At 38.8% G+C, this 13,222-nt stretch overlaps 1 protein-coding gene across 3 annotated transcripts in view; it reads left to right on the top strand.

The window, feature by feature from the left end:
- The window catches only part of LOC148315766 (uncharacterized), a 68,734-nt gene extending 66,179 nt beyond the window's left edge, over positions 1-2,555 (top strand). Inside the window, exons 12-13 of one of the 3 annotated variants that reach the window (XM_088287366.1) lie at positions 1,641-1,747; positions 2,141-2,555. In XM_088287366.1, the coding sequence (XP_088143492.1) occupies positions 1,641-1,734 (94 nt within the window). In that variant the 3' untranslated portion in view covers positions 1,735-1,747; positions 2,141-2,555. Of the gene's footprint in view, positions 1-326; positions 428-520; positions 564-1,640; positions 1,748-2,140 lie in introns of those variants that run through there. The other 2 variants (XM_088287367.1, XR_015840602.1) reach the window with 2 other exon arrangements.
- Positions 2,556-13,222: the final 10,667 nt, after the last annotated feature.

Below are 13,222 nucleotides of genomic sequence, written 5' to 3'. Positions count from 1 at the left end.
ACTTTAGATCAGCTGACAGTGAAATGAAGAAATCAATCAAAGAATGGAACACTAAGTAAATCGAGAAACACTTGCTGCAAAAAGGTATTCAGTGGCATAGCAATCCCCCAGCAGGTTCCCACCACGGAGGAAGCTGTGAGCGACTTATTTGGTCTGTGAGAAAAATCCTGAATGTCACTGTAAAAGAACAAATTTCGGGTGAAGAAAGTCAATATACCTTGCTTGGTGAGGCTGAAGCAGTTATAAACAGCAGGCCTATCACAAGGACATCTTCCGACCTCAACGACTTGGAAGCACTCACACCCAACACTCTGTTGTGGCTGAAGGTCAAACCTGAGTTACCTCCTGGAGTCTTCTGTAAAGACGACCAATACGCCCCAATACGTACCTCTGGGAATGAGCTGGTCAGCTCTTTAAAGAGTATTATGTAAGTTGAAATACATTAATCCATTTTTCTTTTTTGGACCATCTTTAACTGTGTAGTGTGTAATGTCTAAAATACAAAATGATCTGATTTTAGGGTGCAGTTGACGACTGTGGCACAGGTCCTCGCTCTACAAGTGCTAATAGTCTTCGGCAAAGAGAAAAATCTGCCATAAGGTACAGAAAACATTGGCATCAGAGTAAATGGATGCATGTTTTTGCAATGTGCGAGGAAACTGGCGAACTCAGAGAAAACTACGCAGGCTTGGGAGAACATGCAAACTCTACACAGGAAGGCCGGAGCCGGAATCGATCCCACAACCTCTGCATTGTGAGACCATCGTGCTCACAAGTCGCCCACCGTGGCGGCCGTCCATTATGAATGCCATCCCACCATCCATTATCTGTACGGCTTCTCCTCACAAGGGTTGCGGGGGGTGCTGGAGCCTATCCCAGCTATCTTGGGGCAGTAGGTGGGGTACACCCTAAACTGGTTGCCAGCCAATCGCAGGTCACACAAAGACAAACAACCATCCGCGCTCACACTCACACCAATTTAGGGTGTCCAAACAACCTGCCATGCATGTGTTTGGAATGTGGGAGGAAACCGGAGAACCCACGCAGGCGTGTGGGAAACATGCAAACTCCAAACAGGAAAGCCGGAATCAATCCCGCGACCTCTGCATTGTGAGACCATCGTGCTAACAAGTCGCCCACCATGCATCCCTGCTAAATAAATGATTAATTTTTACATTTTAGTATTTGTAAGCGATCTTGTGTTCATGACAGCATTTTCAACAGTGTGGGTGTTTGTATGAAAGCATTTCACTCGTGTATGGGCATGAGCATGTTTCAGTTGTATTTATGAATAACAATAATTTCACAATTGTGCCTGAGCGCCTTTCACTGGTGTGTATGAGAATGTTTCACCTATGTGTATGAGCGCATTTGACGAGTGTATGAGCAACAACTATTTCACTAGTGTGTATGAGAGCGTTTCACTCGTATGTATGATAGCGTTTCATAAGTATGCATGAGCAACAACAATTTCACTGGTGTGTAAGAGTGCATTTCAGAAGTGTGAAGCGATTCCTGACTTTTGTCCCCAACGGCACCTCATACTCCCCATCTCCCGCTCACTTCTCCTGACCCCATGAGCCATCCCCGTTGCTACTACATGGAGATTTGATGTGTTTTTTTGTTTTTTTTGTTATTAGCTTCTTCAACATCTCTTCTGATTCTCATCTCTTCTCTGGCGCTCGTCTCCGCCTGTCTGATTTGAAGTCGACCTCAGAATTTGCACTATTTTGACATGACTTCTGTGGTAATCACTACTGACATATTGTGTCATTTGCTCAATAATACATTAAAATTATAATAAATAATTAAAATGGGTCCGGTGCCGAGCTCTGGCTTCATATCTTTAAAAGTGGTCTTCTCAAATCTGTTACTAATGGCCTCTAAATCAGTTGTGGTAGAGAAGGGGCAAATTAGACCTTATGGCATCTTAATTTGGTCAAGTCTTGTACCCATTTTCAAGGCCAGCGACTATTGCTTTAGCTATATACAAGAAAAGGATTACTCTGAATATACACAACAACAAATCCCAGATGTCCAACCCAAATGTTGTTTCAAAATAATCCAGTTCAGATGATAAACAAATGTATTGGTATGTTGAGGTCATTATTTCAAATCAAAATATACACTTCTTTTTCAGACAATGGGGAGGATCGAAGAAGTGGAAAAGTTGCAGGAGTAACTTCAAAACAATGCAAAGAGACAGAATCTGGAAGAATGTCAAGTTTGTCCATGTTTATATTTCTGGAATTTAGTGGGCGTGCATCTCGAAATGTTTGGGGATGGTTCGGGCTGCCAGACAAGACTTTCACTGCGAGCGCTGGACCACTGGATGCTGCGGCAAACAGCGGACTTCTTGCAGCTATTTATTACCAACAAGCTACTCCTGCACATCAATGATGCGGATGGCACAGACTGCTTTGCAGACAATTATTTTGAGGCAAAACCAAGAGGTCTGTAAGCACTCTGAAAACAAAGTAAAATATTTGACACCCACGGCAAAAAAAGCCATGCTACAGCATAGGGCTGGGCGATAAACCGAAAATTTACCGTTACCGAAATTTATTACAATGACCGAAATCATTTTGCCCATGTCGGTAAATTCGATGAATAAAAAAAGAAAAGCCTTTTGTCTGCGGCAATGTTCATGCCCCTTTAAGACCGCTACAGCGCCTCTAGTCATGTGACTCCACCCGTCTGTCGCTCTCGTTGCTGGCGATTCAAATCCAGAAGCTTTCTCACCACCCACAACACAACCATGCTGTGCTGAAAGTTCAAAGTGAGAAGCAAGGTTCGACAAGTGACAACAGCCCATGAACGGAGGCGACACCATACGAGAGAACGTCTCAGAGGTGGACGCGATAGCTTAGCACATAGCTAAAGATAAAGCTCCTCTAGTTACGTGGCGCGCACAGGATTTAAACGCTTCATGAAAGCCGTATTTCCCGATATGGACTACATCGGGCCGGGAGCTTAGACATGTCAAGCATTTTGCATCTACATCCGACTTGTGGTCGGGTCGCAACATGGATCCCTGATTGAGCCTAACTGTGCATTACATAGATGACAAGTGGCGACTGCGCAGCAGAGTACTCGAGACGGCACATTTTCCCCGATAATACCCACTTGTTTATTTGGCTTGCATTGACATTTTCTTTCATTTTATTTAGCGTTTTTTTATTTGCCATTATTTACATCATGAGAGCATCTTGGCGCAATCTATTTGCAGAAAAAGATTTCGCAAGAGGTACCCTTTTTCTTTGTGACATTGTTCAAGTCATGCAAAGCAAGCTCAGGGTTCGCGGTTAACCGCTTCCCGATTGCCCGGGGCAAGTGAAATTTGGCCACGGGCAAGGTAAAATTATGGGCAACTTGCCCGACCGGGCAAGCATTTTTTAAAGCAGCCAAATATCTTTAATTTTGACGAAAACGGTGGTGTGATCTGTTTGTGTGCACTGTATGGTGATGGTTTAACCCAGACAACCCCTTATGTTTTGGTATGGTCCATTGGCCTTATCGGGGGCAATGGGCGGGCGCTACGGGGATCAGTTAGTTCAGTGAATGTCGAGTTAAAGTGGACGTCAATAAATCCCGCAGTATTGGAACTCGCTGTCGTAGCATCCTCATTTGAAGTTTGAAAAACACAACAAAAACCTACGATATTTTGGCCGAAAATTGGCGACGAGTTCGTTCAAATCCGAACATTTCGGATTCCTCTGACATGACTAAAATAGCTCGAATATTTTTAAGTAGACAATTCAGTTGTGAGTAAGGAAGGGAGTAATATTTGATTATTGGCTGTTAATTCATTAGCTCCATGATGTGACCTGACATAGTGTCAGTGACTGTGTTCTGTTTATGCTATGAAACTTATGGAGGCAGCACCACAGGCACTGGTCTTAAAGGAATACACAAATTTGCCACACTCATAATTTACTCATGTGATTCCTCAATTAATACGCTCTCCTGGACTTAAAATTGATCATCTGGATTGCTGTAATATCATTTTCCCAATTTAACATGCAGATTTGTTAATTATTAAAACTACAATTAACATTTTCAATAACTGCACAGGATGATACATTTGCTCTTGTGAGTAGGGTTTCATGGTTGACGATGAAAACAAGATTAATTTATGCTTATCAGATTATATGTTTATTTACATTTGTGGCGCACATTTTACAACCATAAACATTTTATTCTTAGAGAAAAAAAATTGTCACTTGCCCAAGTCGGGCAAGTAATTTGGCCACTCGGGCAAGGCAAATTTTAGTGGCACTTGCCCTATGGGCAAGCAGTTTTTAAAGTTAACCGCGAACCCTGCAAGCTATTTGGAATGTTCATACAAATGATTTTTGTACTTTTATTTTTCATTGAAAGTAAAGTGTACCAGTTGGTCAATAAAAAAAACAGTCAATATGCAATTCCTGCATTTATTTTGATTTTAGTCCACGTGGGAATTTATTGTGCATTTATCGTTATCGAGGTAAAATTGCTCGATTTCTCGCGATATTGATTTGAGGTCATATCGCCCAGCCCTTCTACAGCATGTATACAGTGTGAGACGTGTTGTGTTCACTTGCTCCAAGGCAATTGTTTTTAAGTGTATACCACATACCCAACGAATTGTGTAATTTGTATGGCGGGGTGTACACATGCGTTGCAAAAACACATGCACACACTGTCACTCACGCACTTCCGTATATAGTTTATTTCAGCACCTTTTGTCATGCTGTTTTTATTTTATAGAAGGAAAGCATTATTTTGATGTCTGAGCTGTCACAAAAGAAAAAATAGAACTGTTGAAGTCAAGTCAAGCTTGTGCTTGAAATGTTTGTTCTTAGTTTCTCAGTTTTTCGTGAGCAATGGGAATTCAGTTATATTCAAACGCTGTCAGGTAAAGGCTCCATATTTTTATAGCATTATAGCACACTATTCTGTGGGCGCTAGAATTGAAGGGTTTGCGTTAGTAAAAATAGGTGGGATTAAATGAGCTGAAGTGTATCTCTTGAGTGCTCCTTAAATATTTGCCTGTGTTGGTATATTTTATTTTGGTCGTGTCATGTTTATTCTTACGCTGAAAGAGACATGAGGTGTTCGAAAAAAATAAATGATTTTTTTTTCCCGGTCAAAACTACCAATGGTGTCTGTTTTTTTTCCCTCCGTGAAATGTACGAGTTATCACTTTGACGCGCATGATGTCACGTGGCTGGAGGACTGGAAACTTGCACGAACAACATTTACGTTGAAATGTAACAATGACACATATATCGACATCTAACAAACATGCATGGGCATCTAACATTGACACTTACATTGACGTCTATAACATAAACCATTACAATCACATCTAACAAACACGGACATCTAACAGACACATCGACATCCATCATAAACATTTACATAGACATCGACATCTAACCAACCTTTACATAGACATCTTACACACATCGACATCTAACAAACATTTACATAGACATCTAACATAAACACATCTAATATAGACACATAGATTGACATCTAACATCGACACATTGAGATCTAACATAGACATACATTGACATCTAACAAAGACTGTTACATCGACAACTAACATCGACACAAGGCTTTGTCAAATGACACGTCATGACGACATATACAGAGACACAAGGCACAACAGCATATTTTTGGTACAAATTGAACCCGATATGTTAGCTACCTCGTTCGACTTAAAGGGTTAGCGAACTTGTTATGGTGGTTGAGGCGTGGTGGCTACCCAGCTCGTGTAGTGTATATTAAACTTAAGTTAATAATTTATGACCAGTAAACACGGATGTTGTAACGCAAAACAATGTTCAAATGTTAGTTTTTTTTCAACACATTTCATGAGAAAAAGCTCTACTTGTCTGTGAGAAATGTATGTTGTAGACCCATTATATAACACAATATTACACAATTTTACATTGGAATTTCATTTAATAAAACATTGACAATTATCTTTACAAACACTGTGTATGATTCATCTTTTCATTTGTTGTTCAATGAGCAAAACAGTGGCGATCAAAACAGTGCAAATTAAATGACATTTTATAGGTATCTGGCTGCAATACAGTGAACCCTCGCTACTTCGCGGTTCACCTTTCGCGGGTTCAGTGCTTCGCGGGTCTAAAAAATATTCGGGGGCATTGTAGTTTCGCCGAGCGGCACGACGGGGCGCTGGAGTGGTTAGACGGCCGGCGTGCGCCGAAGAAGAACGTGGGCGAAGAGGAGAGTGGACAAAGAAGAGCACGTTCCCCCGGGCACGATTTGGGGCGACGTTTCGCGCGGTTCGGACCGTACCAGAGCTCCGGCCAGCGTGCGTGGCAGTTAAGCCGAAGAGGAACAACTTCCGCCCGGGCACTAGCGGGGCGACATTTCGCTCCGTTCGGGACCGTGCGAGAGCTCCGGAGGAGACCGGCCGGCGTGCGTGGTTGTTAAGCCGAAGAGGAACACCTTCCGCCCGGGCATGAGCGGAGCGCGAGGCTGTCAGTTATGAATGAATAAATGAATAAATAAATGAAGAATGCCAGGGCACACCGGACGGCGTACCAGCAGGTAAAAGTCGAAGTAATTAAATAAATACAAAAAGAAGTAATTGAATAAATACAAAAATAATGGCTGGGGAATAAAAAAATGTTTTAATAATTTTTTTTTTTGTTATAACATGAATTTCACCCTCTCTCTCTCTACCCGTATATATATATATATATATATATATATATATATATATTATTTTATTTATTTATTTTTTTAAGCATTTTTGAAGGTGCGCCGCTACTTCGCACTTTTTTTTTTTAAGCATTTTTGAAGGTGCGCCGCTACTTCGCACTTTTTTTTTTTAAGCATTTTTGAAGGTGCGCCGCTACTTCGCGGATTTTCAGTTTTCGCGGGTGGTCTCGGTCCCCATTAACCGCGATAACCGAGGGTTCACTGTAGTAAGTTACATTCTAATTTACATTTACAGGTAATGGAAATGACTACTGGTAACCTCAATTTAACTGTATTTCAGTCAGAATGCCTCAAACATCATAAAAAAATAAAACGTTGAGTATTATTTCTCCTTCAAAATGTCAGAAGAAATACTCTATAATGGCCTGACGACATTAACATAGTTTATAGTATATAGCAGGGGTGGGAAAACTTTTTTATTGGCGGGCCACAATGGGTTCTAAAATTTGACAGAGGGGCTGGACCAGGAGCAGATGGATGGAGTGTTTTGGTAACCTCATCTCATCTGAGAAAAAAAATACATTTAATTTTAAATGAAAGTGAACAAAAGCTTGTCTTTGAAAAACCACACTATTTTGAAAATAAAACATTAACAAGGTTTATTTATTTTTTTTTCAAATTCGGCGGGCCGGATTAAAACGTTTAACGGGCCGCATGTGGCCCCCAGGCCGTAGTTTTCTCACGACGGTATATAGCATAGCGGCATAGGTTCCCTCGTCAACATCAAGTGAGTTACCCTCTTACCAAGACCAAAATACGGGGCTCCCCATCTCCCGGTCACTTCTCCAGACCCCAACAGTCACCCTCGTTGCGAGAACTTTAAGATTCGATGTTTATTTTTTTTCGCTTCTTCAACTTCGTGTCTGATTCTTTTCTCTTCTCTGGCTCCAGGATTCCGCTGTCAATCAGATGACGATTGAGGCGGGACTTCCGGTTCAAAGTCACCCTCAGAGTTTGCAACCATTTGAGATGGCTTCTGTGGTAATAACAACTGTCATAGGTGCAATTTGCTCTATAAAGCATTAAAAAAAAAAAATAATAATAAATTACAAAAAATAGTCAAGTACAGCACTCGTCTCATAAACTAGGTAAGAATTTAGCGTTACTAACGTTGCTACACTATAAAGAGTGTTTTACTGACTAGCTAAACCCAGTTTTGGTTTAGCTGTTATAAAAGTTTGGTTTTTTAGTGCTGTAAATGCATTTTCAGCTCGCGCTGTACACATTTGCTATGAGAGGCATTATCTCATAAGGGAAATATTGGACAATCAAATTAATGACTGCCCAGGCATCAGGATGTCTTTTTACACTATATAAAGGTGGAAATTTACATTGGAAACGTTTAGTTTAGCTGTTAATGAAGTTTCGTTTTTTTTAGTGCTGAAAATTCATTGTCTGCTGGCGCTGTACACTTTTTCTAAGTGTTGCAATATCTCATGAAGGAAATACTGGACAATCAAATTAATGACTTTCCAGGCTTCAGGATGCCTTTCTACACTATATAAAGGTGGAAATTTACATTGGAAACGTTTGGTTTAGCTGTTATAAAAGTTTGGTTTTTTAGTGCTGTAAATGCATTTTCAGCTCGCGCTGTACACATTTGCTATGAGAGGCATTATCTCATAAGGGAAATATTGGACAATCAAATTAATGACTGCCCAGGCTTCAGGATGTCTTTTTACACTATATAAAGGTGGAAATTTACATTGGAAACGTTTGGTTTAGCTGTTATAAAAGTTTGGTTTTTTTAGTGCTGAAAATGCATTTTCAGCTCGCACTGTACACATTTGCTATGTGAGGCATTATCTCATAAGGGAAATACTGGACAATCAAATTAATGACTGCCCAGGCTTCAGGATGTCTTTTTACACTATATAAAGGTGGAATTTACATTGGAAACGTTTGGTTTAGCTGTTATAAAAGTTTGGTTTTTTGTGCTGAAAATGCATTTTCAGCTCGCACTGTACACATTTGCTATGTGAGGCATTATCTCATGAAGGAAATACTGGACAATCAAATTAATGACTTTCCAGGCTTCAGGATGCCTTTTTACACTATATAAAGGTGGAAATTTACATTGGAAACGTTTGGTTTAGCTGTTATAAAAGTTTGTTTTTTTAGTGCTGTAAATGCATTTTCAGCTCGCGCTGTACACATTTGCTATGAGAGGCATTATCTCAAAAGGGAAATATTGGACAATCAAATTAATGACTGCCCAGGCTTCAGGATGTCTTTTTACACTATATAAAGGTGGAATTTACATTGGAAACGTTTGGTTTAGCTGTTATAAAAGTTTGGTTTTTTAGTGCTGAAAATGCATTTTCAGCTCGCACTGTACACATTTGCTATGTGAGGCATTATCTCATGAAGGAAATACTGGACAATCAAATTAATGACTTTCCAGGCTTCAGGATGCCTTTTTACACTATATAAAGGTGGAAATTTACATTGGAAACGTTTGGTTTAGCTGTTATAAAAGTTTGGTTTTTTAGTGCTGTAAATGCATTTTCAGCTCGCGCTGTACACATTTGCTATGAGAGGCATTATCTCATAAAGGAAATATTGGACAATCGAATTAATGACTGCCCAGGCTTCAGGATGTCTTTTTACACTATATAAAGGTGGAAATTTACATTGGAAACGTTTGGTTTAGCTGTTATAAAAGTTTGGTTTTTTAGTGCTGAAAATGCATTTTCAGCTCGCACTGTACACATTTGCTATGTGAGGCATTATCTCATAAGGGAAATACTGGACAATCAAATTAATGACTTCCCAGGCTTTCAGGATGCCTTTTTACACTCTATAAATGTGGAAATTTACATTGGAAACGTTTGGTTTAGCTGTTAATGAAGTTTCGTTTTTTTAGTGCTGAAAATTCATTGTCTGCTGGCGCTGTACACCTTTTCTAAGTGTTGCAATATCTCATGAAGGAAATACTGGACAATCATATTAATGACTTTCCAGGCTTCAAGATGCCTTTCTACACTATATAAAGGTGGAAATTTACATTGGAAACGTTTGGTTTAGCTGTTATAAAAGTTTGGGTTTTTAGTCCTGTAAATGCATTTTCAGCTCGCGCTGTACACATTTGCTATGAGAGGCATTATCTCATAAGCGAAATATTGGACAATCAAATTAATGACTGCCCAGGCTTCAGGATGTCTTTTTACACTATATAAAGGTGGAAATTTACATTGGAAACGTTTATTTTAGCTGTTATAAAAGTTTGTTTTTTTAGTGCTGTAAATGCATTTTCAGCTCGCGCTGTACACATTTGCTATGTGAGGCATTATCTCATAAGGGAAATACTGGACAATCAAATTAATGACTGCCCAGGCTTCAGGATGTCTTTTTACACTATATAAAGGTGGAAATTTACATTGGAAACGTTTGGTTTAGCTGTTATAAAAGTTTGGTTTTTTAGTGCTGAAAATGCATTTTCAGCTCGCACTGTACACATTTGCTATGTGAGGCATTATCTCATAAGGGAAATACTGGACAATCAAATTAATTACTTCCCAGGCTTCAGGATGCCTTTTTACACTCTATAAATGTGGAAATTTACATTGGAAACGTTTGGTTTAGCTGTTAATGAAGTTTCGTTTTTTTAGTGCTGAAAATTCATTGTCTGCTGGCGCTGTACACTTTTTCTAAGTGTTGCAATATCTCATGAAGGAAATACTGGACAATCAAATTAATGACTTTCCAGGCTTCAGGATGCCTTTCTACACTATATAAAGGTGGAAATTTACATTGGAAACGTTTGGTTTAGCTGTTATAAAAGTTTGGTTTTTTAGTGCTGTAAATGCATTTTCAGCTCGCGCTGTACACATTTGCTATGAGAGGCATTATCTCATAAGGGAAATATTGGACAATCAAATTAATGACTGCCCAGGCTTCAGGATGTCTTTTTACACTATATAAAGGTGGAAATTTACATTGGAAACGTTTGGTTTAGCTGTTATAAAAGTTTGGTTTTTTAGTGCTGTAAATGCATTTTCAGCTCGCGCTGTACACATTTGCTATGAGAGGCATTATCTCATAAGGGAAATATTGGACAATCAAATTAATGACTGCCCAGGCTTCAGGATGTCTTTTTACACTATATAAAGGTGGAAATTTACATTGGAAACGTTTAGTTTAGCTGTTAATGAAGTTTCGTTTTTTTAGTGCTGAAAATTCATTGTCTGCTGGCCTGTACACTTTTTCTAAGTGTTGCAATATCTCATGAAGGAAATACTGGACAATCAAATTAATGACTTTCCAGGCTTCAGGATGCCTTTCTACACTATATAAAGGTAGAAATTTACATTGGAAACGTTTAGTTTAGCTGTTATAAAAGTTTGGTTTTTTAGTGCTGTAAATGCATTTTCAGCTCGCGCTGTACACATTTGCTATGAGAGGCATTATCTCATAAGGGAAATATTGGACAATCAAATTAATGACTGCCCAGGCTTCAGGATGTCTTTTTACACTATATAAAGGTGGAAATTTACATTGGAAACGTTTGGTTTAGCTGTTATAAAAGTTTGGTTTTTTAGTGCTGTAAATGCATTTTCAGCTCGCGCTGTACACATTTGCTATGAGAGGCATTATCTCATAAGGGAAATATTGGACAATCAAATTAATGGCTGCCCAGGCTTCAGGATGTCTTTTTACACTATATAAAGGTGGAAATTTACATTGGAAACGTTTAGTTTAGCTGTTAATGAAGTTTCGGTTTTTTAGTGCTGAAAATTCATTGTCTCCTGGCGCTGTACACTTTTTCTAAGTGTTGCAATATCTCATGAAGGAAATACTGGACAATCAAATTAATGACTTTCCAGGCTTCAGGATGCCTTTCTACACTATATAAAGGTGGAAATTTACATTGGAAACGTTTGGTTTAGCTGTTATAAAAGTTTGGTTTTTTAGTGCTGTAAATGCATTTTCAGCTCGCGCTGTACACATATGCTATGAGAGGCATTATCTCAAAAGGGAAATATTGGACAATCAAATTAATGACTGCCCAGGCTTCAGGATGTCTTTTTACACTATATAAAGGTGGAATTTACATTGGAAACGTTTGGTTTAGCTGTTATAAAAGTTTGGTTTTTTAGTGCTGAAAATGCATTTTCAGCTCGCACTGTACACATTTGCTATGTGAGGCATTATCTCATGAAGGAAATACTGGACAATCAAATTAATGACTTTCCAGGCTTCAGGATGCCTTTTTACACTATATAAAGGTGGAAATTTACATTGGAAACGTTTGGTTTAGCTGTTATAAAAGTTTGGTTTTTTAGTGCTGTAAATGCATTTTCAGCTCGCGCTGTACACATTTGCAATGAGAGGCATTATCTCATAAAGGAAATATTGGACAATCGAATTAATGACTGCCCAGGCTTCAGGATGTCTTTTTACACTATATAAAGGTGGAAATTTACATTGGAAACGTTTGGTTTAGCTGTTATAAAAGTTTGGTTTTTTAGTGCTGAAAATGCATTTTCAGCTCGCACTGTACACATTTGCTATGTGAGGCATTATCTCATAAGGGAAATACTGGACAATCAAATTAATGACTTCCCAGGCTTTCAGGATGCCTTTTTACACTCTATAAATGTGGAAATTTACATTGGAAACGTTTGGTTTAGCTGTTAATGAAGTTTCGTTTTTTTAGTGCTGAAAATTCATTGTCTGCTGGCGCTGTACACCTTTTCTAAGTGTTGCAATATCTCATGAAGGAAATACTGGACAATCAAATTAATGACTTTCCAGGCTTCAAGATGCCTTTCTACACTATATAAAGGTGGAAATTTACATTGGAAACGTTTGGTTTAGCTGTTATAAAAGTTTGGGTTTTTAGTCCTGTAAATGCATTTTCAGCTCGCGCTGTACACATTTGCTATGAGAGGCATTATCTCATAAGCGAAATATTGGACAATCAAATTAATGACTGCCCAGGCTTCAGGATGTCTTTTTACACTATATAAAGGTGGAAATTTACATTGGAAACGTTTAGTTTAGCTGTTATAAAAGTTTGTTTTTTTAGTGCTGTAAATGCATTTTCAGCTCGCGCTGTACACATTTGCTATGTGAGGCATTATCTCATAAGGGAAATACTGGACAATCAAATTAATGACTGCCCAGGCTTCAGGATGTCTTTTTACACTATATAAAGGTGGAAATTTACATTGGAAACGTTTGGTTTAGCTGTTATAAAAGTTTGGTTTTTTAGTGCTGAAAATGCATTTTCAGCTCGCACTGTACACATTTGCTATGTGAGGCATTATCTCATAAGGGAAATACTGGACAATCAAATTAATGACTTCCCAGGCTTCAGGATGCCTTTTTACACTCTATAAATGTGGAAATTTACATTGGAAACGTTTGGTTTAGCTGTTAATGAAGTTTCGTTTTTTTAGTGCTGAAAATTCATTGTCTGCTGGCGCTGTACACTTTTTCTAAGTGTTGCAATATCTCATGAAGGAAATAC

This window comes from Idiotropiscis lumnitzeri, unplaced genomic scaffold, assembly GCF_059441095.1.
Source record: "Idiotropiscis lumnitzeri isolate Australia: NSW breed Sydney's pygmy pipehorse unplaced genomic scaffold, RoL_Ilum_1.0 HiC_scaffold_41, whole genome shotgun sequence".
Taxonomy (NCBI): domain Eukaryota; kingdom Metazoa; phylum Chordata; class Actinopteri; order Syngnathiformes; family Syngnathidae; genus Idiotropiscis; species Idiotropiscis lumnitzeri.
This window is presented reverse-complemented; position numbering and strand designations above follow the sequence as displayed.